The sequence below is a fragment of the Agelaius phoeniceus genome, chromosome 7, assembly GCF_051311805.1.
Source record: "Agelaius phoeniceus isolate bAgePho1 chromosome 7, bAgePho1.hap1, whole genome shotgun sequence".
NCBI lineage: Eukaryota > Metazoa > Chordata > Aves > Passeriformes > Icteridae > Agelaius > Agelaius phoeniceus.
Window position 1 is genome coordinate 49,818,605 of NC_135271.1, and position 26,758 is coordinate 49,845,362.

Sequence of the window (26,758 nt, forward strand, 5' to 3'; positions counted from 1 at the left end):
ATTCCCTCAGGGCTGGGCCACACCATTCCCACAACCAGCACATTCTCCCATGGGATTTGGGGCTGAATTTGGGGATTTTTGGTGCAAAACATGTTTGTTCCCTCTCTGTGTAGATGCCCCAATTCCAAAGGTATGGATGGAGCAGGAGAGGTCCGTGGGACCATGGGTGCTTTGCTCCATGAAGGATTGAGAAAAACCAGCCAGAATCTTGGAAATCAAACCAAATGTGATCCAGATGTGGTGTGGTTGGAGATTTAGGATGGAAGAGATGCCCTGGCTCTGCTTTTCAGGGTGTGGAGCAGTGAGGGGAGCCCTTCCAGCCATATCAGGGCATGGTTTTGGCTCGGGATCCCCTCATGGAGCACCGGGATGGGGCTGATACCATCGGGATGCTGCTCTTCCCTTCTCTTTGGTGGGACTGGCCAAGTCTGTTGGGATAAATCTGCATCTGATTTGCATAATTGGCAGAAGGAGGCTGTTTACTGAATCCTGAGAAAGCAGCCTGCTCTTTGTGAGCAGTGCAGTGAAATAGCTGAAGGCACAGCCCGAGCTCCCTCGGGACAGTGCTGGTGTGCAGGATATCCTTGGGATGCAGTCCTGGGCCTCAGGGAATCCTCCTGGCATTGTCCTGCTTCCAGAGGCTGAGCCTGGCTGCAAAACTGGGGGCATCAGAGAGCCCTGGAAGTGCAGGGAGTGGCTGGGTGCGGATGGAAGTCATGGATGAGGATTCTGGGGTTTGTTACTGCTCTGAGTTTTGGGCTGAGATTCACCTGGAAGAGCTTGGATTGAAGAGGTAGAAGAGGAATATGCTGAGGTGGATTCTCATCTTTAGGATATGTTGGATTTCAGGTGGGATGGGGGCTGACTCAGCTCTTTGGACCAATAATGAGGCTGAAAGTTCTGTAGAACTGTCAGGCTTCGGTAAGAACAAAAGCAAGCTCGATACTGATAAATAAATCTCCCCTAAAACTGGATGGAAAGCATTGACAGCAGTGCCTGAAAATCCTGGGGTGTGGAAGAAGGAGCATCCTGGCTGTCAGCACGGAGCTTGTTAAGTTTAATTGAACAGCACAGGGTGGGAAGGAGTTTTGGGTTTAATAACAGGCGGAATGATCCCTGTTTTCTGCTAAATGAAATCAACAGGCCTTGATCAGTGCTGAGATCCCTGCATTATTCCTAATTCCCTGGGACTGCTCCCTGAGCAGCCTCTGCTGCCCTGTAGGTGTTGGCTGCAGCCAGCTGTGTCCCTCCCTGGGCTGCTGGAGATCCCAGGGATTTTTATCCCTCTGGAGCAGAAATGGCCATGGCAGAGCTGGTGTGTGGAGAGCTGCAACGGGAGAAAATCCTGGGGTGAAATAATGAAGCTTAAACACACCTAAACAGGGAAACAGCATGACTTGGATAATGACTCTAATTAATTAGAGCTTCTTAGGCAGCTTCCTGGGGTTCTGATGAGCGCTGGAGTCTGGAGAGGACCCGGAGCGTGCGGTGTCCCCAAAACCCCGCTCTGTTGCCTTTATTCGTGGCTTTGCTGTGCTGTGTTGGATGTTTTGGTGGAGACCACGAGGCCCTAATCAGTAAAAGATGTTAAGTGAAAATAGCCCTCTGCCCTCGTGCTTGGCTTTCCCCGGAATCCGTGGTTGTCAGGGAAGTTGGGAAGTGCCGGAACGCCGAGATCCCCGCGGGGATCGCCGCGCCCGGATTGCGCTGGCCTCAGCTCTCTGGGTGGATCTGCAGGAACCCAGGGCCAGCTGGGCTCGGGGCTGGGATTCCTGCTGGCCCTGCTTCCTCAGCAAAGCCAGGGAGCTGCTGGCCTGGGAGAGCCCCACTGGGGTGTTCTTGCACCTGGGCAGGGCTTGGAGCCTTGGCACGTCCCTCAAATCCCTCCTCTCTGCCTGCTCCCGCTCCCCTGGCATCTTCCCACGTTCCTCCAGGCTGGACCTTTCCTGCTTTGGGTTTCCATGGCGTTTCTGGTGGCCCTCATGGGATGGAGGGGACCCCAGTGGGGTGGTCTGGAGCAGGGTCATCCCAGAGCACATCCCACAGGGATCCCATCCTCACTCCCTGCCCTTTGGGATCCCATCCTCATTCTGGGAACTCCTCATCCCTGGCAGTGTTCAAATCCAGGTTGGATGGGACTTGGAGCAGCCTGGGACAGTGGAAGGTGTCCCTGCCCATGGCAGGGGTGGCACTGGATAAGCTCCAACTGGATTAGCTCCAACTTCCAGCCCAACCAATTCTGGGATTCTGTGATCACTGAAAGGTCCCTTTGGGATCCCATCACCATGGGGTCAGTGGTGATGCTGCTGGTGGAGGGAAAACAAGGGCAGGTTTAGAAGATTTAAATCAATTCCGGTCTTTATGGGATTCCCTGTAAAAGCATTTTTTCTGGTGCTCCACTTGGCTTTATCCTTAGAGTGCCCCTGATCCTGCTTTTGGAGTGGTTTGCAGTTGGTTTGTGGGGCCTTTTTAGCAGAAGGGTGTTTTTCCATGGAAGGTGTTGGGGATAACACAGCTCCCACTGCCATCTCAGCCCCTGAGGGCGACAAACAGCATCTCCCTGATAGAAATCCTGTCACCCTGCAGAAAACACTGCATTAATCCCTTCCCTGCCTCTTGCATTTCTTAATTTGTGGGTATCCTTGTGAGATGGTCTCTTCCTGCCCAAATCCCTCATGTCCAGCCCTGTCTGCTCCTTCCTTGCTCTTCCTCCTTTTTTAAGTACTTGAGTGCAGTTCAACTTTGGGTGGTTCTGTTTTTGTTCTGACAAATGCTTTTGGACAAAGGCCTGTGTTTCTCAGGGTGGTGTGAACTTGATTCCACAAACTGATTCATCGCCACCAGGTCGGGGTGCAGGGCTTGGGGGCGGATGCAGGGCCCAATTCCTGCTTTTCTGTGAAATTCAGGAAAGACCTGAAGCAATGTCTCTTCTGATGTATTTATAGAGGTGATTTGATCACTTTTCTGGCAGAAATAATAACCTGGATACTCAGAGCACTTGGGAAAGGTTTATTAATGAAGCACAGTGAGGGAGGTGTTTTCTCAGAGGCACAGAGATGCAAAAAATGAGGTGTTCAAATCCAGGTTGGACAGGGCTTGGAGCAGCCTGGTCCAGTGGAAGGTGTCCCTGCCCATGGCAGGGTGTGGAATGAGAAGTTTTTAAGGTCCCTTCCCACACAAACCAGTCTGGAATTCCATGATTTCGTGGTTAAAGAACAGCATTGTCTTGCCCTCCCCTTCACAGGTGCCTGGTGTGGCCTTTTGTGTGTCTTCCAGTATTTCTGTCTCATTTTAGGGAATCCAGAGGGATTAAGATGGATGTGGTGTTGGAAGGTTTCACACTGGTTGTATAGTGCTCTCTTTTGGTTTCATTTTAAGCCAAGGGCCTGGAGTTTTAGCTGGTATTAATGGTATGACTGAGCAGCAGAAGTGCCCTTTTTAGTTCCACGGATTGCAGTCAATGGGAAGCACTGGCTGTGGAATCCCAAGTGTTTGTGTTCCTTTTCCTGACAGCCTGGCCTGTGGGAGCAGTGACAGCCAGGAATTCCTGCTTGCCTGGCCTCAGGACATCCAGGATTAGCTGGGATGAGCAAAGGGCTTGGAACCAGTTCTGCCTCAGGTGTTTGTTTGCAGAGGATGGAGCTGCTCTTGTCAGCTGCCATGGACCCACAGGGTCCATTGGGTTGGGAAAGCCCTCGGAGATCATAGAGTCCAACATTCCCAGCACTGTCCCATGTCCTCAAGTGCCACATCCACTTTGACATCCCTGCAGGGATGGGCACTCCACCTGAGCACCTTTTCCTGAAGGAATTGCCCCAAAATCCACCCTGAGCTGCCCTGGGCCAGCCTGAGGCCGTTCCCTCTGCTCCTGTCCCTGTGCCCTGGGAGCAGAGCCCGACCCCCCCGGCTGTGCCCTCCTGGCAGGGAATTCCAGAGAGGGAAAAGATCCCTGGGGATCCTCCTTGGCTCCAGCCTGAGCCCCTGCCCGGCTCCCTCAGGGATTCTGCAGCCCCTGCCCGGCTCCCTCAGGGCTTCTCCAGCCCCTTCCCAGCTCCCTCAGGGATTCTGCAGCCCCTGCCCAGCTCCCTCAGGGATTCTGCAGCCCCTGCCCAGCTCCCTCAGGGATTCTCCAGCCCTTCCCAGCTCTGTTTCCTTCCCTGTCCCACTGTCAGGGGTTCCTGCTCTGTGCTGACCCTCTGGAGCCGTGTGTCCATCTGGGATGAGGCTGTTCCATCTGCCTGGCCACCTGCTCCGAGCCCACACGGAGCAGTTCCACCACTCCTTGTTCTCTGGCCGGGTTTTTCCTTTTATCCATGCTTGTTTTCCTGTCTGTGTTTGGACACAGAAGCTGTTCCAGCATCCCATTTTTTTGCTTTTAACTTGTTCAGGAAGGGTTTGCATTTCAGAAGGCTCTGCTTGGTTGGGTTTCAACTCCTCCAAGGGAACCTTTAGCAACAGGTTTTGATTGCTGCTTTCTGTGAGGCAGGAAAAAAAATGTTTGGAATATTTTTGTTGTAATTAAGCTTGGCAAATATTTATTAAAATAACATTTTGGCCACAGTGAAACCTCCTGGTCCCTTAGCCCAGGGCAAGGAGCATTCCCCTGGCCCTTGTCCATGAGGGATGCTTGTTTTCCTTCCTGAACTGGGAGCTGGGGAGGAAACTGGGATGCAGGTGATGAGGCAGAGTGGGATTTTGAAGTATCCAATCTCTGCTCCCTTGAACCTGCTGGAGCTGCAGGATTGGGATCTCAGGAGCAAAATAACCACATTTTGCTCTAAATGCTGGATCATGAGTTATTTTGCTGCCTTATCTGAGTTATTTTGCTGCCTTACATATTTTTGCTGCTTTGTCCATGAGTGATGCTTGTTTTCCTTCCTGAACTGGGAGCTGGGGAGGAAACTGGGATGCAGGTGATGAGGCAGAGTGGGATTTTGAAGTATCCAATCTCTGCTCCCTTGAACCTGCTGGACGTGCAGGGTTGGGAATTTAAGAGTAAAATAACCACATTTTGCTCTAAATGCTGGATTTATCTGAGTTATTTTGCTGCCTTACATAAAAAAGGTGGGTGGTTATTGAGTCCCACACGCTCTGGATTATCTCCTGAATTCTGTCCTGAATTTCCAGCCAAAGGCAGAGTGCAGGGACACTGCTGCTGGCCATTCCCTAGGGATCAGCCTGGGTTCCTGCTAAGCCCCCAGCACGTGCAGGAGTTTGTCTTTGATCCATGCAGGATTTCCCTGCTTCCCATGGAGGCCAGCCCCATTCCCAGGTTGGGATGGCACAGAGGAGGATTCCCAGGGCTCCTGCTGCTCCCCAGAGCTGCTGTTTCTTTCAGGGCACTTAAATCTCATTCCAAGGCTTCAGCCAAGCTCCCAGCTGATGCCTGGGAGGGGGAAATGTTCCCTGTGGGACAGAGCTCCTGCCCTGTGCCCAGGGATAGCTCCTCATTCCTGCTGGGTGCTGAGATGGGAGCTCTGGGCACTGAGGCAGGAGCTCCTGAGCTCTTCCTGCTGGATTCCACCCTTCCAAGGAGCCTGATTAATGCAGGGGGTTAATGATGAGCCAAGTGCTGTTTCACTGACCCATTTCCCAGCTGGAACAGTCCCAGCCTCTCTCCTCGTTCCCCTCTGGATGCTCTGGCAGCTCTTGGTGTGGATTTGTGTTCGTCCCTGTGGATGTGTTACTCAGGTGACTTTGAGCCTGGGGTTTTGGACTGAATTCCTGGAATTCTGTGCAGGTTGGAAAGGCAGAGAGTTCTGACCATGCTGTGGCAGGATGGGGTTGGGCTGAGTTGGGCTTGATGACCTTAGAGGTCTCTGTCATCCTGAATGATTCCATGATTTCCTGGGATTTCAGCTACTGCCTTGTGCCCGCTGTCCTTGGCACACCCCCATCCCCATCAGCACATCCATGCATCATCCATGCATCATCCATCCATCATCCATCCATCCATCCATCCATCCATCATCCATCATCCATCATCCATCCATCCATCATCCATCATCCATCATCCATCATCCATCCATCCATCCATCATCCATCCATCCATCCATCCATCCATCATCCATCCATCCATCCATCCCCCATCCATCCATCATCCATCCATCCATCATCCATCATCCATCCATCCATCCATCATCCATCCATCCATCCATCCATCCATCCATCCATCCATCCATCCATCATCCATCCATCCATCCATCATCCATCCATCCATCATCCACCCATCCATCATCCATCCATCCATCCATCCATCCATCCATCATCCATCCATCCATCATCCATCCATCATCCATCCATCCATCCATCCATCCATCCATCCATCCATCCATCCATCCATCATCCATCCATCCATCATCCATCCATCCATCCATCCATCCATCCATCCATCATCCATCATCCATCCATCCATCCATCCATCCATCCATCCATCCATCCATCATCCATCCATCCATCATCCATCCATCCATCCATCCATCCATCATCCATCATCCATCCATCCATCCATCCATCCATCCATCCATCCATCCATCCATCATCCATCCATCCATCCATCCATCCATCATCCATCCATCCATGCATCCATCCATCCATCCATCCATCCATCCATCCATCCATCCATCCATCATCCATCCATCCATCCATCCATCCATCATCCATCCATCATCCATCCATCCATCATCCATCCATCCATCCATCCATCCATCCATCCATCCCTCCATCATCCATCCATCCATCCATCATCCATCCATCCATCATCCATCCATCCATCCATCATCCATCCATCCATCATCCATCCATCCATCCATCCATCCATCCATCCATCCATCCATCCATCATCCATCCATCCATCCATCATCCATCCATCATCCATCCATCCATCATCCATCCATCCATCATCCATCCATCATCCATCCATCCATCCATCATCCATCCATCCATCCATCATCCATCCATCCATCCATCCATCCATCCATCATCCATCCATCCATCCATCCATCCATCCATCCATCCATCCATCCCCCATCCATCCATCCATCCATCATCCATCCCCCATCCATCCATCCATCCATCCATCCATCCATCCATCCATCCCCCATCCATCCATCCATCCATCATCCATCCCCCATCCATCCATCCATCCATCCATTCCCCATCCATCCATCCATCCATCATCCATCCATCCATCCATCATCCATCCATCCATCCATCCATCCATCATCCATCCATCCATCCATCCATCCATCCATCCATCCATCCATCATCCATCCATCCATCCATCCATCCCCCCTCCATCCCCCCTCCATCCATCCATCCATCCATCCATCCATCCATCCATCCATCCATCCATCCATCCATCCAGCCAAGCTCAGTACCCTGGAATCTGTTGTGAGAATCAGTTTCCACCATTTCACTCAAATTGAAGGATTTGTTTCATCTTAAATTGTGAGGAGTTCCTAGAATAAATCCTGTGAGGAGTTCCTGGAATAAATCCTTGTCCACCAAATCCACCTTGTACCTTAGAAATATGAAGTAAATGCTGTTTAAATACAGAATATCAGCTCAGATTCCCCAGATGGCTGCTGGAAGTCTGGGAAGAGGCCGTGTCCAGGTCCTGCCCTAATTCCACAATTGTTATTTGTGCCAAGTCGGTTTTGATGCCACATCATTTCCAAGGAAATTTCAAAGAAAGCCCATGGAAAGCAGGGTTTCTGCTTTGCTGCCTCTGCTGTCACCTGTCCCTCCTGGGCTCTTCTCTACCATCTGCTGAGGTGACATTTGAAATGCAGGTGTTGTGGGGCTGTTCCCTGCATTGGTCTGGAACACAAGCATTGAAGAGGGAATTGCAGGTGTGCCTTTGTCTTGCATTGTTTAAAAGGCTGAAATACAGCTGGAGAAATGAATGGGATTATGGAAAAGGATTGAGCTCTTGGACTTCTGAAGCTGGCATAGACCTCACTGTCCAAAGGAAATGGGAAGATGTGTTTATAAAATTGGTGCTTTGTGTTTGGGCTGTGGAGTTTGGTTTGGTTTGGTTCCCTCACCCTGTGCCAGCTCAGTGTGGGCACCTGTTTTGATAGGAAAACCACCTGGATTGGGCATCCAGGAGGAAATGAGGACTGTAAATCAGGATTCTTCCCTGCTGGGAGTGGATGTAAGAGCAGCAGGGCTGGGTGCTCCTCACTCTGTCACCTGTGTCACCCTGGCAGGAGGGTGTGGAGCTTCCAGTCCTGCCCATGGAGCTGGGATTCCCTTCCTGCAGAGGGAATTTATCCCAGCCCCATGGAGCTGAGATTCCCTTCCTGCAGAGGGAATTTATCCCAGCCCCATGGAGCAGAGGGAATTGATCCCAGCCCCATGGAGCTGGGATTCCCTTCCTGCAGAGGGAATCGATCCCAGCCCCATGGAGCTGGGATTCCCTTCCTGCAGAGGGAATTTATCCCAGCCCCATGGAGCTGGGATTCCCTTCCTGCAGAGAGAGAATTTATCCCAGCCCCATGGAGCTGGGATTCCCTTCCTGCAGAGAGAGAATTTATCCCAGCCCCATGGAGCTGGGATTCCCTTCCTGCAGAGAGAGAATTTATCCCAGCCCCATGGAGCTGGGATTCCCTTCCTGCAGAGAGAGAATTTATCCCAGCCCCATGGAGCTGGGATTCCCTTCCTGCAGAGGGAATTTATCCCAGCCCCATGGAGCTGGGATTCCCTTCCTGCAGAGGGATTTTATCCCAGCCCCTCACTCGTTTGGCTGGGAGGGCTTGTCATCCCTCCTGGAACACAGACATCACACGTCCAGTGCTGTTTCCCAGCCTCATTAGTGGCAGAAAAGGACACTAATTAGCCGTGCTGTGCCCAGTGTGGCTCTGTGTGTGTTGTTCCCAGGAGCAGAGCCAGGCTCTCTCCGTGGCTGGGATCTCTGGGGCTGCCAGGGCTGTGCTGCTGCTCCTGCTCAGTGTGTCCTCCCTGCTTTGGGGGCCCCACATTCCCCCCAGCCCCATTCCCCCGAGTGCTGGAGGTGCCTGGCTGCTTTAGGAATTTCCCTTTGCACCTAAAGCCAGAGCTGGGAGGACCCACAGGATCATGGATCCAACCCCTGGCCCTGCGCACACACCCCACCAGTCCCACCCTGTGCATCCCTGAGAGCCTTGTTCAAGCATTCCCTGAGCTCTGGAGCCCTGGGAATGTGACATTCCCTGGGGATCAGGGCCATCCCTCTGCCTGGAGCTAAATTTTAAGGAGCTAAGTTTGGCCAAGTCCCAGCCCAAATCTTCCAATTTGGTCCATCCCTGTGGAGCTGTGTGGGTACCCTGGGGGTGCTGCTGTCCCCCAGTGCCCCTGATCAAAGGCAGAATTCCACCCTGGAAGTGTGAAATCCTGTTTGTGGGGCTGTGCTGGGGCATTCCTGCTTCCAAAGCCACTTTGAGAGTGGTGACAGAAGGCTGAGCATATGTTCCAAAGGGGCATCATTAGGAGCAATTGGTTGCAGCAGGGATTTACAATCTTCCCATAATCTCTGGTGCCTGTTGAGCTGGAGAAGACATTCCCAAAGGCACAGAGGAGTTGGAGCCTGCTGGAAAGATGGGTCTGGTCCATGCCCCCTGGCTCCCATTGGGAATGGGGGTGCTGGTGGCACCCTGGGATTGGAGCCTCCCTTCAAGGGGACCTGTGGTGCTGGAACACCATCCAAGAGCTCCATTGCTGTGAGAGATATTTGGATTTTTTTCTGGAGCAGCTACTTCACTGGCTGTGCCATCCCTCCCCTCTCCTCTGGGATGCTGGTGTCACCGCTCTGTGTTGGTGGCAGCTGGTGGCTACAGCCAGACCCACAACTCTCCTTTGGTGTGGGGCTCTCTTTTCGTCTTTGTGCCCCAAAAATGAACCCACAAGTCATGCTGGCCATCCCTGAGAGGTTCCCAGACAACTGGAGGGGCAGGTGAGGCAGTGGGAGGGGAGAATTCCCCAAAGTCTCCAGATTGGCACCACCAGATTGTGTGGGACCCAGAACTTGGGTCTTGTGGGAATGCCTCCAACAGGGCTCCCAGACACCCTCACTGGGTTCTAGAGGTGCAGGAGTCACAGGCTGGTGTTGTGTAAGCCCTGGAGCTGAGGCATGATCCCAGGGGAAGCACAGCATCCCAGGAACACACAGCTCCCAGCAGGGATTGCCTCCCCCTGGGGCTGGCAGTGGGACCTGTTCTGAGGCTTGGAGGGGGAGCTGCTCCCTGGCTCCCCAATGCACCCCATCCAGGCAGCGTGGCTGAGCTCACACACCAGGATTTGGCTGGTTTTTTGGCATTCTTGGCTGGTGTTTTGGCATTCCTTCAGCCACGGAAGCGGGGAATTGCCGATAGCATCTCGGAGTTCTTGCAGATAAGGATAATGAAGTGTGGGGCTGATAAGGAAGTACCATTGCTGGGAAGAATATTTCTGCTTTGCCAACTCCAGCTAAAGGTAAAAGCTGTTTGTGATCTGGAGCACAAAACTTCGTCAGCTCTGTCTGCCCTGTGCTGTGGGATTGCTGCTGCTTCTCCCACCATCAGTGAGTTTCCCTGGAATCCCTGACAGGCTGAGGCATTCCCAGCAGGTTGCTCAGGGCTGGATCCCATTTACCCTCTGAGGATGGAGCTGCCCGTGCCAGACTTGGATCATACTTAGTGGATAAAAGGATTTTTGGTTTGTTTTTGTACCGTTTCAAGTGGAATTTGAGGTATTCCAGCCTGGCCCGGGGCTTGTCCCAGTGCCAGGTTGGGAGCTGGCTGTTCCTGGTGCCAGGGTGGGATTAATCCTGCTGCTCATCCCGGTCATGTGCAGGCCAGGGCTCCTTTTCATTCCGTGCCATGCTCTGCCTGGGAGCCCAGGAGCTCTTTAACCTAATTCCCATTCCCAGCTCCCGGCGTGGGAAGCTGAGGAGAGCCAGGGCTCCTTTCACAAAGCTCTCTCTTCATGTCAGCACTTCCAGAGCCAGAGGTGAAAATCCCAGGGTTTCACTCGTGGGTGACCGTGAAATCCCAGAGTTTCACTCGTGGGTGACACCCTTGCACACAGGTGCCACATGCCACGGCCACCTGCCCCCAGGGGAAGGGCTTGGGGACCTAAACCTTCCCAGGAAAGCCTCTTTAGAAATAATTTTTGGCTGTTTCTGTCTTCAAGCCTGAAGCTGTTCAGCTCCTGATGGTGCTGACAGCCAGCCCAGCTCCTTCTGCCTGGGATCTGCACCTCCCAGTCCTTGGATATTCAGTGATAACTGAATCCAGCTTCCTTCTCCAGAACCATCCTGACAGCCAAATGAATTCAGCCAGGAATTAGGGACACTTGTGCCTTAGAGAGCCTGAGGAAGAGCAGGTGTGTGGAATAATTTCCCTGTTTTTGTGCCATCAGCACCATAGCTTGAGTGCTCTGGGCTGGGTGATCCATCACAGGCTGGATTCAGTGGTCTTGGAGGTCTGTTCCAACCTCAAGGATTCCATGATTCCAAGATTCCATGATTTTGGCAGCACCCTCAGTGTGCTCCTGGCAGGAGGTACCAGTGTGTGGTGTTGCAGCACAATTCCCCATCACAATTCCGTGATGTTTTACAGTTTATAAACGTTCATCAAAGGGAATTTTGATGAAATCCAAGTTTTGTCTGGTTCCAGGCTTCCTGCAGCGGGAAAGTCACGAGGTGGATGTCTGGGAGGGTGAGCAGGTGAAGCGTGTCTGACATGAAAAGATGAAATTAGAAACATATTTGTGGGCAAACAAAGGGAATTGTAAACATGTGTTGCCATCAGGTGAGAAATCCTATGGGATTCACTTGCAAGGATGACAGGAACTGGAAAGAAATCCTCTCCCTCTCCCCTTCCCTTCTTTTCCTGAGTTTAGGTGCCTGCTTACATTGTCCAGAAATTTGGGATTCATCTTCTCACAGAGATTAAAAATAGCATCCAGAGCTGCCTCAGGAGTGGGAGCCCAGCCAGCACAGCCACAGATTTATTTGGAAAAAGTAACCTAGCAGGGATTTTATGGGCGAGTTCAAACATTTATTGGTCTAGCACCTACCTTTGGGACTGGGTTTGGGACAGCCACAGTAAAAGTGCTTAAGGAATAAGCAGAGTGATCCCTCAGGAGGAAGCTCCAAAGTGGGATAAGTCTCCCCTCAGTCTTTTTCTCCAACAAACCAAGTGCCCTCAGCTGCTCCTCCTATGGCCCCTCCAGGGAAACTCAAGGAAAAAAGGAGAAACCACCTGAGATGCAGGGAAACTCAAGGAAATAGGGAAGAACCCCCTCCCAGATCCAGGGAAATATGAGGGAAGTGGGATAAACCCATGCAGATCCACAGAAACTCAAAAGAAATAAAGAAAAAGCCCTCCAAACCAGGAAAATAAAAGGGAAGGGGGATAAACCCTTTCAAATCCAGGAAAACTCAAGGAAAAAAGGGATAAACCCTCCCTCAAATCCATGAAACTCAAGGCAAGTGGGGATAAACCCCCCTAGATCCATGCTAAGTCAAGGAAATAAGGTTTAAACCCTCCTAGATCCAGGGGAACTCAAAGAAATAAGGGTTAAACCCCCCAGATCCAAGGAAACTCAAAGAAATAAGGTTTAAACAACCTAGATCCAGGGAAACTCTAAGAAATAAGGTTTAAACAACCCTAGATCCAGGGTAAATCGAGAAAATAAGGTTTAAACCCTCCTAGTACCAGGGAAACTCAAAGAAATAAGGTTTAAACCCTCCAGATCCAGGGAAACTCAAAGATATAAGGTCTATATCCCACAGATCCAGGGAAACTCAAAGAAATAAGGTTTAAGTCCCCCTAGATCCAGGGAAACTCAAAGAAATAAGGTTTAAACAACCCTAGATCCAGGGAAACTCAAAGAAATAAGGTATAAACCCCACAGATCCAGGGAAACTCTAGGAAATAAGGTTTAAACCCCCCCAGATCCAGGGAAACTCAAGGAAAGTGGAGTTACCCACCCTGAGATCCATGGAAATCCAGTGAAAGTGGGGACAAACTCCCCCAGATCCAGAGGAATTTAAGGAAATTTAGCCCTGATGCATTCCTGGGTCTGACGTGTAAAATATCCATGTCCAGGAGGAGGGAGCAGGAGCAGGCAGGACAGGGGGATGAGTTTGGAATTAGGACACTGGGTTTTCTGGGAAAGCAGCAAAGGGAGGGCAGACTGAGGGGTGTTTGCTCAGGGAATGCCACCTGCATTCCCTGAAATCCTGATGCCTCACTCGTGGCACATCCATGGAGCCTTGAACACTTCAGGAATGGTATTTCAGAAAGGTGCCGTGAGATTTGTGTCCGGTGAAGCAGCAGAAACCAGGGCTGGTGTCTGGAAATGCTGGATTTTGGTCCCTTCAATCACTCACACAATGCCCATGTGTGTGTGAGACACATTTTTAGTGATTTATGGCCACCCCAGACAGTGTCAGGGAGCCCTGGGGACAGTGACACCGGAGCACAGGACACAGCAGCCTTGCTGCAGGAATTATTGCTCATTAGAGCTGCAGAATCACAGGATTTGGGTTTATTTTGGCTTCCCTGCCAGGCTGGAGTGGTGCCTGCAGCAGTGAGACCTGTAAATATTTCCAGTATAAATCCAAGTTTGTGACTTGCTGTGAAAAATTCCCTTGGGATTGAGGTTTGGTGTGTGAGAGCCTTTTCTGGTGTTTACATTTTTAGGTGTAATAGACTTCCAAATAAATTGCTTTCCCTGTTCAGCAAGTGCTTGGGTGCAGCCAAGAGGGATGTAAATAATTTGCATTTTTTAAGGAGTTCTTTTGATTCATCTGCTCCCACTGGGCAGCGTGAGGGCAGTGCAGAGACCTGGATTGGCTGGAGGATGTTGGGAAGGGAGAATTGGGATCTCAGGGAGAATGAAAAAATTAAAAATAGGCCCCAGTTCTGAGCATCTGAGTGAGTTCCTGGCTGCCTCCAAAGCAGCAGTTTTGTCTGGGGCCTGGTTTTCCAAGGAGGGCTCATGCTGACATTCACTGGAGACAGAAAACCTGGGACCAGGCCCCGGGCCAGGCTTTTTATCCCTGACTTCATTTATTTTTCTTGGTTTATCCAACCCTTACTATTATTGAAATGAAGGTTTTGTTCCTAGAGCAGCATCCATCAGGGTGTCCTGGGACTGAACCGTGCCGGCCCCGTGGGTTGGATTTGCTCTTGGATTTCATTTGTGTCCCTTTGAACACATCCCTGTGGGTTATTCTGGCTCTGGGGGGGATGTTTTCCATATGGTTGGGTGGGGATGCTGGTGGGATTTTGCCACCTGGGGGTTTTTCGTGGGCGCTGTAGTTGGAATCTCAGTTGGTGTTGCGTAAGGAGCTCACTTGGGATGAATTCCATGGGTTTTTATCCGTGTGTGAGGAGAGTGTTTGTGGGCACAGGTTGTCCTGAGAAGCTGTGGCATCCCTGGAAGTGTCCAAGGCCACGCTGGACAGGGCTTGGAGCAGCCTGGGACAGTGGAAGGTGTCAGGGATGGATGGGATGGGCTTTAAGGTCCCTTCTCAATCCAAGCCTCTCTGGAATTCCATCATTTCTGATGGGAAAATACACGTTACCTCTATCATAGGAGAGTGTGTAGGATAATTTGGGATCATCAACTGCCTTAGGAATTGCAGTTAGGTGAAGTTTAAGTGTTTTGATGACAATTTTATCCAGCTTTTCCTGAATGAGGTTGCCTTGGCCGACGTCCCTGAGCAGTTCATCCCTTTGGAGGGGAGCTGAGGGATCCTCCATGTGAGGGGAGCTCGGGGGGATTTTGTTCCACCCACCCTCTGAAAATCCCTTCCCATCCTCAGGAATATCACAGAAATCACAGGATCCCAGGCTGGTTTGGGATGGAATATGAAATCCCATCCCATTCCACCCTGCCATGGCAGGCACACCCACTATCCCAGAGCACTCCAGCTTGGCCTTGGGCACTTCCAGGGATCCAGGGGCAGCCACAGCTGCTCTGGGAATCTGTCCCCATGCCTGACCACCCTCCCAGGGAGGAATTCCGTGCCGAAATGCCCTCCAGCTGCCAGATGGGCTTTGCCAGCCCTCACTCGGAGCTGCTGCCCGGAATTTCCCTTTTCCTCCTGAGCAGCTGATGGACGAGCAGCAGTGCAGCCCCACAGGTGACACCTGCTCCACTTCCAGAGGGATTGCAGGCAACAGCATCAGGGGATGGGATCTTCTGACTCACAGCAAAGCTGCTTTTTTGATGGGATCTGGGGAAGAGTTCCAGGGAAAAACCGAAATCCCTTGGTGTATTTGGGATAACTGTAGGGATGCTTGGACCTCACCGCTCTGTCTGTGCTGCTGTGAGGCTGCACAGGAGTGGAAAAGATGTACAAATTGCTGGAACCCCTTTTGTGTGTGTTTCCCAGCATTTTTGTGCCCTGCAGCTCCCAGCACTCCGGGCTGCCCCATGGATGGAATCGTGGGCACTGCCCCCCCATCTGTGCAATTCCCAGCCTTTGGAATACTCATCTTGGCTCTTTGGGAGCCACTTTCTCTGACATTTCACTGAAAGGGCTTTAATTTTGGATTTTGTGGTTTGCCTTATCAGCAGTGAGCATTTTAATAAAGCCATGGGACGAGCTCAGAGCTTGGAGTGAGTCAGGCCTGGCTTGGCCTTTGAAGCCTTCCTACCATGGAATTCTTTTCCAGTGGTGAATTCATGTGGTTTCAGCTTTCCCAAAACGTGAGGCCATTAAGCTGAGTCTGGATTTTTGAGAGGAACAAGCAGCTCTGTGGTCACTGCAGCCCTCAGTGCCCAAATCCTTCCAGAGGTTTCCTGGATAAAGTTCCCTCAGAGGGATTGGATGGCTCTCCCAGTGAGACCCCACTGCTGTGTGAGGAGAAGGGGTTTAGGATCAGAGAATCAGAGAATCTTCAAGGTTGGAAAAGGTGTCCAAGATCTCCAATCCAACCTCCAATTCCCCAGGACTGCCCCATGCTCCCAATGCCACATTCTCATGGCTTTAAATTCCTCCAGGGAATGGGGATTCCACTGCCCTGGGCAGCCCATCCCGATGCCTGAGGAAATTGTCCCTCATATCCAGCGTATCCCATCACTCAGGGAGTGATCCCACAGTGGCTCCCTGTCACTGCTTCCATCCCCACAGTGCCCTGAGTGACCTCTGGGAAGAGCTGGGAAGGAAATGCTAATTTATGATAAATATGCAAATGGAAGTGCCGATCAAAGGGAGCAGAGAGCTGCACGTGGGGAAGGAGGAAAGACACAGAAAGGCTCAGAAAAGTCATGGAAAACCACAGTGGTGGCAAAACATGGGAATCTCAGTGTGTTCCTTGCACGTGGGCGCCGAGGGGCAGGAACCCTTGGCTGTCCCCAGGCCAGGCTCCACCAGGATTCCAGGCTGATGCTATAGTGGGGCTGGTTGTCCATAAACACCCAGGAGGTGCTGGTGTCCCAAGGAATATTCCCCCTTCCCTTCCACAGGATTCCTGGGTGCTCCAGTCCTTCCTTACCGGCTGAGGAGCCGCAGGCTGTCACCACAGTTTTCTACATCCCCTTCCAAATGCTTTCGGAAGCTTTCCCCTTCCAAAGATGAAGAAGTTGTTCCTGTATGACCTCAGGCCCACAAAGATGCACCTGAGGAATCACGAATCCAGAATTCCAAGAGTTTGACTTGGGTGTTTTTCCCAATCATTTCCCGAGGATGAACTCCACACGCCGTGTCCTCTCTCCTCAGCAGGTCCCTCCATGCTGTGGGAGCTTCTCCTGCTCTTCCCTACGGATCCAGGGCATCTTTAGGAGGAGAAAGACCTGGTGCAGGCAGAGCATTGGTATTTTTAGATCAAAGACAAGTTTAATAAAAAAAAAAAAAAACAGGAGAGAAGAAGGAGGATTAGAACAATAAGCACATTTAATTTTAGCCTAGCTTGGATTCTTCATAAAGTCAGGGAACTTGGAGCTCAGCTTCAGTTGCCTCTGGCTTTCCTAAATAAACACACTGGAGCAGGGCTGGGAAGTTAAGCAGTGCAGAAAATTGCAAAAAGTTGCATTTTAATATTCTAGGAGAATATTAAGGGCTGTTTTACAGGCCAGGCCCTGGAATTAAATTTTAATGCTGTACAAAAATCCCGAGGTTGTTTTGGTAGGCAGCTCCTGGAGCTACACAGAGACTTTTTCTGCAGAAAGGGTCACAGGACAGGGGTTAGGAACAGGGCAGGGTTAGGGCAGGGTGAGGAACCTTCTCCAGCCATGGCAAGAGAGCAGGGCTTGGGGCCAGGATCTGCTGCTTCTGGAGTTTTGTCATTTCTTCTGGAATTTTGTCATTTCTTCGGGAATTTTGTCATTTCTTTGGGAATTTTGTCATTTCTTTGGGAATTTTTGTCAGGCACAGGTGGAATATCATTGATCTCTACAGCTCCTGGAGAGGAGAGTGGACTGAGGTGGGTTTGGGCTCTTCTGCCATGTCCCAAGTGAAGGGATGACAGGAAATGACCCTAAGTTGCAGCAGGGGAGGTTCAGGTTAAATATTGGGAATTTTTTTTTTTCCCTGGAAGAGCAGTCAGGCATTGGAATGAGCTGCCCAAGGATGTGGTGGAGTCACCATCTCTGGGAGTGTTCAAGATGTGGCACCTGGGGACGTGGCTTAGGGGTGGTTGTGGTGATGCTGGGTTGATGGACTCGATGATCTTCACTGGATGGTTCTGGGATTTTGGGGATTTTCCCCCAGGCTAAAGAGGCCTGGTTGGCACCACCCTCCTATTTCTGGGTGATCTGTTCAATGTGTGTTTCACCTAGGAACTGTGTTGGGATGAAGAAATACGGAATCATTAAGGTTGGAAAAGCCCTTGAGGACCATCAGATCCAGCCCTAACCCTCAGGGATCATCAGATCCAACCCTAACCCTGGAGGATCATCAGATCCAGCCCTAACCCTCAGGGATCATCAGATCCAACCCTAACCCTGGAGGATCATCAGATCCAACCCTAACTCTCAAGGATCATCAGATCCAGCCCTAACCCTCTAGGACCATCAGATCCAACCCTAACCCTCTAGGACCATCAGATCCAGCCCTAACCCTCTAGGACCATCAGATCCAGCCCTAACCCTCAGGGATCATCAGATCCAACCCTAAGCCTTGAGGACCATCAGATCCAACCCTAACCCTGGAGGATCATCAGATCCAACCCTAAGCCTTGAGGATCATCAGATCCAACCCTAACCCTCGAGGATCATCAGATCCAGCCCTAACCCTCGAGGACCATCAGATCCAACCCTAACCCTCAGGGATCATCAGATCCAACCCTAACCCTGGAGGATCATCAGATCCAACCCTAACCCTCAGGGACCATCAGATCCAACCCTAACCCTGGAGGATCATCAGATCCAACCCTAACCCTGGAGGATCATCAGATCCAACCCTAACCCTCAGGGACCATCAGATCCAACCATTCCCCCAGCACTGCCTTGGCCACTTCTGTCCCCTGTCCCCAAGTGCCACATTAATGCACAGGTTAATGCTGTACCCAGATGTTGCAGACCTTTAGTAAACCTCAGGTTGGAGGTGATTCAGTGAGGGGGTGAGGCAGGAGGTCCCACTAGTGACTCTTGGTGGCTCCAAGCCACCAGCAAGCAGCCCCTGTCCCCTTGGTTGTCCCAGGAGAGGATGAGTTGGCCAGTTGGAGTTGTCCTGCTCCAGCCTCAAAGGATGAGCACAGAGCCCTGGCTTTGCTCCTGCCTGGGCACCCTCCTTGCTCTAAACTGGTTCCTTTTCACACCAGCTAAATTTAGGGATTGTGAGGAAACATTTCCAGTCTCAGCCATCACATCTCTGACAGCCAAGGGTGACAGTGTCACATGAACCCATCTGAGCTGATTTACGTTCTCTTTTTGATGGTTTTGGAATTTGGTTGCTCTTGGATGCTGGTCACTGGGAGGATGTGGGCAGCTCGGTGCCAGGGAGGGAACTTGGACCCACTCAGGAGCTGGGGTTTGGTTCTCAGGCTCCCTCCAGCCAGGGAAGGGCTGCTCTGCCTCAGGGTTACAGAGGTGGGAGGCATGGACTTGACTTATGAGCCAGATTTGGGCCTGCTTTGTAAGAACTCACTGGATATTAATAAAAGTTAAAAATACTTCAGGCTCTGCCTTAAAACAGCCCTGGGTGAAATGCAGGAAAAATCAGGATTGCAGCTCATTGTAAGGTGGAGAAAGTGAGATAAACCCCAGAGAGCTGCAGGCAAAGTGCTGTGCTGAGCCTGAGGAGTTGGGGAGGAGATGGGCTGGAGAATAAACTCAGTCTGGGAAGTTCCAGGTGAGGATAGAGAGTCCTTGGAGCCTGGAGTAAGGGCAGAGCTTTGATGTGGGTGTGTAAATCTGAGTCACGAGCACCGATGCTTCTTTGAAGGGTTTTAAAGCCCTGATCTTTTTCCTAAGTGCTGCTGAGAAGCCAGAAACGATCCAGATTTGCTTTTCCATCTCTCTGGGAACAGTGGAAGGTGGGAGTAATCCCAGTCAGAGGGAGGACAGGAGGAAAAGCCAGCTGGGAATTATCAATTCCCAGGAGTTTGAGTTCCTGTGCTGCATCTCTTGGAGGAGCAGTGGCAATTCCCTTCACCCTCACCTGCCACATCAGGGTAGAGGAGGAGGAGGAGCATTTCCTGGGATACTTTTATTCCTTTCAAGGGCATTCAAGGAAGTTAAACTCTTTGCTGGGATGGTTTTAATGTCCCTTCCTCCAGCGCTGGTGTTGGTCAGACTCAGCTTCCCTTGTCAGGCTCTGCTTTCCTGCCTTTTCCATCCCCATCCATTGGATGGTGAGGACATCTCACATCTTAGGGCCTCATGAGCTCCTACTGACACATCCAGGGCTGTTCATGGGAACAAATGGATCAGGAGGACTCTGTGCTCATTCCCAGCACAATTAATGTCATTAAGGATTCATTAATAAAAGGGATGCAGACTTGAAGATGATGTGATCAATAAGAGCAGCAGCCCGGTGCTATTAATTAGGGATGCTATTAATTAGCAATGCTCATGCTTTTGAGTTGCTCCTACACTGGTTTTCCAAAACATTGGGCCTTTTAATCCTCAGGAAAACGAGGAATAAATTGGGGAAAGCACAGCTCAGTTGTTCCACTGCTGGCACTGGCGTTGGTGCTGGTGTACCTGGGCTGCAGGTGGCACCTGGAGGCATCTGCTGGTGCTTCCCTCTCCAGCTGGGTGCTTTATCCTGCTCTGACACATGGGATGTGTTTCAGCATTTTCCCTGGGTAATGCTGGCTGCAGGAGCACTTTGGGGCCACCACGTGCAGTCACCAGCAGCTCCCTCAGTGCCCTTTTCCCATGGAAGGGGACAGCAGGACAACCCCAAGGGACATGTTTGAGACCAAGGACAAAGCCAAGCCATGGTGGTGGTGCCCAAACCCTGTAGATCAGTCCCCAAGTGAGATTTTTAGTCCTAAACCCTGGAATTGGAGGCTCCGCCAGTTTGGATGGAGCTGGGCTTTGTTTCATAGGTTAAAAATACATAAATTTCCTTGTTGCACTCTGGTCTTATTTTTAACTCTTCAGCAATTTAATATTTTGGAGGTCTGCTCGTACTCCCCCCAGCTTTCCATCTGCTACTGTGATTAATTCAAGGCCCAGCTTTACCCAGCCAAGGCAGCAGAGCAAACCAGAGGAATGGAAACCTTACCTAGGTCGCTTGGCAGGCAGCAGCAGACATGAATAACTTTGGAATTCGGGGTGGGGAGAGCCAAGTGCCGTGCTCCTGGAGCCAGCATGGCTTGGACAGGAGCCCTTGCAGACAGCAGGAGGCTGTGCAGGGCCCAGCTGTGCTTCCTCCAGCCTTGTGCTGGAGGTGTTGCTGAGCGCTCGGAAGCGCGCGGCTCCGCTCTCCTGCGGCCTCTCCAGGCACGGGGACGTGGCAGAGCTCGGCTTCTCCCCCCTCCCAGGCCTGGCAGCACCCTGAGGTACTGGAAAGTTGCAGTGAGGAAGGTGGGACTGATTCCCCAGGCTGGGGGAGGAAGGAGAGGGGTGAAGATGTGGAGATCACCTGGGCTCGGCTGCTCGGCCACTGGGGGCAAAATAGCCTGGCCAGAAATTCATTTATTTTTAACCTGGGTTGTTAAAATAGATTTTTAAGATAAAATTTAAATTTTAAAAATAAAATAAGCTGGGTGGTTGTTTTTCACCTGGAATGGGAGGAGCCATTCCTGGCAAGACTGGCCAGGGATGAGGATGAGGATGGAAATGAGGGTGAAGAGCAGGGGGGCTGCTTCAGCTGCAGTTCCCACTGACAGGAAAAGGTTTTATGGGATCCTCGTGGAAGCTGGGGATCCATTTTTAATGGAAATCTGCTCCAGCTGCACAAGTGGGTGGTGACACAGGGGACACAGGCAGGAGTTTGGATTGTTTTAGGAAGGGAATGGTTCTGCTCTCAGAAGCCTCCAAAGCTCTAATTGGGAAAAGATGGAAAGGGAAACCACAGAGCATAGACCTGTCATTAACTGAAGAACACTGGGGTGAGTGAAGCCCAGGGCTGTAGGAGCTGGAAGTGGCCAGGAGATGTTGGTGAGTCATTCCAGGGATCCACAGGGAATGAGAAATCCCAATGTGTCTGGCTGGGTGGGACTCCAGCAGAGCTCCTGGAGCCAGCTCAGTAGCCTGTGCCTCAGATCCTGCTGCTGTGGCTGCAGCTGGGGACCTGGGAGCAGTGCACTTGCATTTCAGGAGCCACTTGGGATGGTGCCATGCAGGGATGTAAAAAAAAAAACCAACAACCTATTGCTTCCCATGGAGGTAAAAATAATGTGGTTTGGGATCCCGATTTCCAGCAGGGAGTGGCTGTTGAGAGAAAGAAAATCCTTAGTCCAGGTTTCAGAGAAGGTATATAATAATAATAATAATAATAATAATAATAATAATAATAATAATAATAATAATAATAATAATAATAATAATAATAATAATATCCTGGCAGAATCCTGGAATATCCTGAGTGAGAAGGATCATGGATCCAGCTCCTGGCCCTGCACAGGCACCCCAACAATCCCACTCTGGGCTGTCCAAACCCTCCTGGAGCTCTGGCAGCCTTGGGAATGTGCCCATTCCCTGGGGAGCCTGGGCAGTGCCCAGCACCCTCTGGGGGAAGAACCTTTCCCAAAATCCAGCCTGAAATTCCATGGCACAGCTCCAGCCAGGTTCTGTCCCTGACCCCAGAGAGCAGAGGTCGGGGCTGTCCCTCAGGAGGAAGCTCCAGATCTCTCCCCCGAGTCTCCTCCTCTGCAGCTGAACAAACCCAGTGGCCCCAGATGCTCCACATCTGTCCCTTGCCCATCCCTGTGCCCCTCCTTCGGGCACCCCCTGGCAGATCCAAGCCTCCCTCAGGCTGTGCAGGTAACCAAGGCGCTTCTTCCCTTCCCAGGTCCCTCCAGCAGGGATCAAGCCCAGGGCTGGAGGGGCTGTGGGGTGACTGTGCTGGTGCTCACAGGGTCCCAGGGTGAGGGGAGAGACCAGGATCTGACCCCATGTTTCACAAGGATGATCCATTATTTTATGATATATATTATATTAAAACTATACTAAAAGAATAGAAGAAAGGATTCCATCAGAAGGCCGGCTAAGAATAGAAAAAGAATGATCACAAATCTTGTGACTGACCAGAGAGTCCGAGCCAGCTGGGCTGTGATTGGCCATTAATCAGAAACAACCACATGAGCCCAATCCCAGATGCACCTGTTGCATCCCACAGCAGCAGATAACCATTGGGTACATTTTGTTCCTGAGGCCTCTCAGCTTCTCAGGAAGAAAATTCCTAAGGAAAGGATTTTCCATAAAAGATGATGGCTACAGGTGACCCCTGGTCCTGTCCACACCATGGTGGGAAGTGCAGTTCACCCTCAGCCTGCACACAGGAGCTGATCCTGGCTGCTCAGGGCGTCCAGGGAGGGTTTTCCCTGTGGGAGAGGGCAGCAGTGTCTGGGGAGGGCTGTAAGTGCTTGTATGGAGCAGAGCAGAGCAGAGCAGAGCCCTCCCTGCTGCAGCCCGGCACCAGCTGCCCCCCTTTGGCACGAGATCCCTGCAGCCTGGCCCTTGTTCCCCTGCCCAGGCTCTGATCCCTGCTGGAGCCCTGCCATGGCTGAGCCCTGCCCAGGGTTCCAGGCAGGCTCCTTGTCCCCCTGCCAGCCGGGCTGCCTAAGCTGATTAGCTCTGAGGAGATCAGAGCTTGGCAAGGCCTGCACTGCAGGTAAACACTGGAGCTTTTCCTCCAGCTGGGAGCCACTGGAGCTGTGAAATATGGCTCAGGAGGGAGGGATGGCGCTGGAAGAGCCCTCAGGAAAAATACCAAGAAGTGCATGAAATGATAAGCAGAGCTGATAAGCTGCCTGGTGAGAGACTGAGAGGAGAAGCAAGCACAGATATGATCAGAGCCTATAAATACTGTCAACATGACAGCAGAGACGAGCAGGAGAAAGAGTCATTGTTACCTGGTGGAAAACAAGCTCTGGGAGGAGCAGCCATGGGAGCAGGAGGTGTGCAGGGGATCCCCAGGAGCAGGAACACTCCTTGGCTGGGATGGAGCAAATCCTCAGCTGCCCCTCATTCCCAAGCTTGCCTGGCTGCCCATCAGCGTGGTCAGCACTGCATCCCCTGGCACAGAACCACCCTTGGCACCTGTGATCCTGCCAGGAGCTTCCTTAAATTCCCATTTTCCAGGTGTCAGTGAGGTGTCCTGGTTGGCTGATCCCCTCAGGTGCTGCTTGTCCACATCCCTTCCCTTCCCTTCCCTTCCCTTCCCTTCCCTTCCCAGGAAATGAAGGAAGTCTGTGCAGAGGGTGGGTCTGGGGTGCTTCCAGGGACCCCCAGGACCTCCTGCTGGAATAAATCTGGAGGTTGTGTGTCACAGTCCTTGGGAAGGTGCTCCTGGAGTGGGATTTAAGTCCAGAGCCCTGATTTATTGATTTCTGATTTATTGTTGTGTCCGGTGCCACCGGGACTGGCCAGCTCTTCCTCACTGGGAATGGGCAGCCTGAGGCCTGTGGTCCCCAGGGGTTAACTGGGTTAACTGGGGCCACTCTGGGGATTCCAGCTGGAGCCCAGGAGATGCTGGTGTGTCCAGGAGATGCTGGAGCCCAAGAGGTGCTCAGCAGATTCTCCACCCACCACTTGGCCTTGCTGTGCCAAGAAACAACCTTGCTGGGCTGATGGGGTCCCTTCCAGAGCTCTCCAGCTGTTCCTGGGTCCCATGCACTGTTCCTGGCTTCCCCAGGAGCACAGGCAGGACAGTTATGCTGCACATTCCGAGACAGGGCTCTTGGGAAAGCCGCCCTTCCCAGAGAGCTGTCCTGGAAGGAGAGCTCACATCAAAGGAGCCAGGAACGATAGGGATCAAGTAATTGCTGCCTCTCCCCTTCCTTCTGACTCCTGTCACTCACAGTCTGGGATTGTTATCTCTGGGCTTGGGCAGCAGCAATCCTGACTGCAGGATCTGTGTCATCCAGATAAGGTGGTGTGTGGTGGCTTTTCCAGCCTGGATGGCTGCTGGAGTGAAATGGAGTGGTGTTTCATGGTCCTGTTGGGAGAGGACTGTCCTGCAGCCCCAGCTGCAGTGGGAGCTGTTTCCCTTGGGAATGTGCTCAGGGGAAGGGAATGGGACACAGAGTGGCTCCTGTGCTGTGGCAGCTCAGGGAATCCTGTCTTCTCTGCTGGATGGAGGTGGGTGGTCACAGAATCCAAAATTAGTTTGGCTTGGAAGAGACCTTACAGCACATCCCATGGGCAGGGACACCTTCCACCATCCCAGGCTGCTCCAAGCCCTGTCCAGCCTGGCCTGGGGCATTCAGGGATCCAGGGGCAGCCACAGCTGCTCTGGGAAGCTCTGCCAGGGCCTGCCCACCCTCACAGGGAACATTTTTTTCCTAAAAACCCAGGAGCTGGAGCTCAGGGCTGGCCCTTGGTCCTTCACCTCGTGTGTCCCAGCTCTGCCCTTGGGTGCCTGGTGATTCACGGGCGCTTTTGGGGCCAAAACCAACACAGGGAGGGAACGTTCCTGAGCAGCTCTGGCATCAGGAATTCACAGGAAACAATTCAGCAGCCTCAGCCACGCTGCCTTGCTGTGCTGCAGTGGGTCTGGCTGTGGCTGATCCCTCACAGTGCTGCTGTCTCTCCACAGAATGCCATGAACCTGCCTCCCGACAAAGCCCGGCTCCTGCGGCAGTACGACAACGAGAAGAAGTGGGAGCTCATCTGTGACCAGGTGAGGGGCTCTGGAGAGCCTTGGGAGATGCCTCTTCCCAGCTGCTCCATCCTGGGCCCTGCAGGACCTTGCAGGACCTCGCAGGACCCAGGAAACTCCCGTTCCCAGGAGCTTCAGACACGTTCCTTCTGCTCCCTTGTTGGTAACCGCTCCTAGAGGCCTTGCAGTGACAGCTGCAGCCACCCCAGCCCATCCTGGGGTTCTGCCATTGCCTGATTTGTGTTTCTCCATGTCCCAGAGGGCTGTGAGCTCTGGGCTGGAGTCTGTGCTGGCAGCAGGGCAGGCAGGAGCTGTTTGATGCCACCTCACAGGGGGATATCCCTTTCCCCTCTGATGCTTCCATCCTGGATTGCCTCTGGCTGCTGAATGCTGCTGGGTTTGCCCTGCACAGCCTCAGCCTGAGCTCAGAGTCTTGCAAAGGAGAAGAAATTATTGAATGAGCAAATGAACAAATGACCAAATGAACAAATGGTCAAATGATCAAATGAACAAATGAGCAAATGATCAAATAAGCAAATGAGCAAATGGTCAAATGATCAAATAAGCAAATGAACAAATGATTAAATGATCAAATGAACAAATGTTTAAATGATCAAATGAGCGAATGATCAAATGAACAAATATTTAAATGATCAAATGAACAAATGATCAAGTGATCAAATGAGCAAATGGTCAAATGATCAAATGAGCAAATGAGCAAATGATCAAATGAACAAATGGTCAAATGAACAAATGATTAAATGATCAAATGAACAAATGTTTAAATGATCAAATGAACAAATGATCAAATGAGCAAATGGTCAAATGATCAAATGAACAAATGATCAAATGATCAAATGAACAAATGATCAAATGATCAAGTGAACAAATGTTTAAATGATCAAATGAACAAATGATCAAATGAGCGAATGATCAAATGAACAAGTGATCAAATGAGCAAATGGTCAAATGATCAAGTGAGCAAATGGTCAAATGATCAAGTGAGCAAATGAACAAATGGTCAAATGATCAAATGAACAAATGAGTAAATGATCAAGTGAACAAATGAGCAGATGATCTCAGTCCAGGCAGTGTCTGGCTGCCCACGTCATGCTCCGTGGTGACAGCTGGAGCTGCCACCTGCAGGGACCGGAGGCTGAGCCCCTGTTCAGCTCCAGAGGCTGGGAACAACCTGGGTTAGGCAGTGCCAGATGCTGAGGCATCTCCTGGTGAGCTGTGCAGGGTGTGCAGCAATCAGCAGGATGTGGTGGATCAACAAGAATGGCATTTTGGGGGGAAAAATGAAATTTGGCAAAGTGGGATTTGAATTTGGGAGCCAGCAGCAAAATGCCATGGAGTTCAGCAGTAATGGCTAATGAAGATAATTGATCCAGCACTGGGAAAGTGGGATGTTCCCTTGGGATGTAAGCTCAGCAGAACCAGGGTGAGAGTTTGGCAGGAGGTCAGGGACACTGGGATAAGGACATTTATGGGACACTTCCTATTCAGCTGATACAGAGGTGGGGTGCCTGACACAGTCATGGAACTCCAGACTGGTTTGGG

At 51.5% G+C, this 26,758-nt stretch overlaps 1 protein-coding gene across 5 annotated transcripts in view; it reads left to right on the forward strand.

The window, feature by feature from the left end:
- Positions 1–26,758, forward strand: part of FMNL2 (formin like 2) — a 119,770-nt gene that overhangs the window by 42,529 nt on the left and 50,483 nt on the right. For all 5 annotated transcript variants that reach the window (XM_077181798.1, XM_077181797.1, XM_077181799.1 and 2 more), the window contains exon 2: positions 25,133–25,216. In XM_077181798.1, coding sequence (XP_077037913.1) covers positions 25,133–25,216 — 84 coding nt within the window. The remainder of the gene's footprint in view (positions 1–25,132; positions 25,217–26,758) is intronic.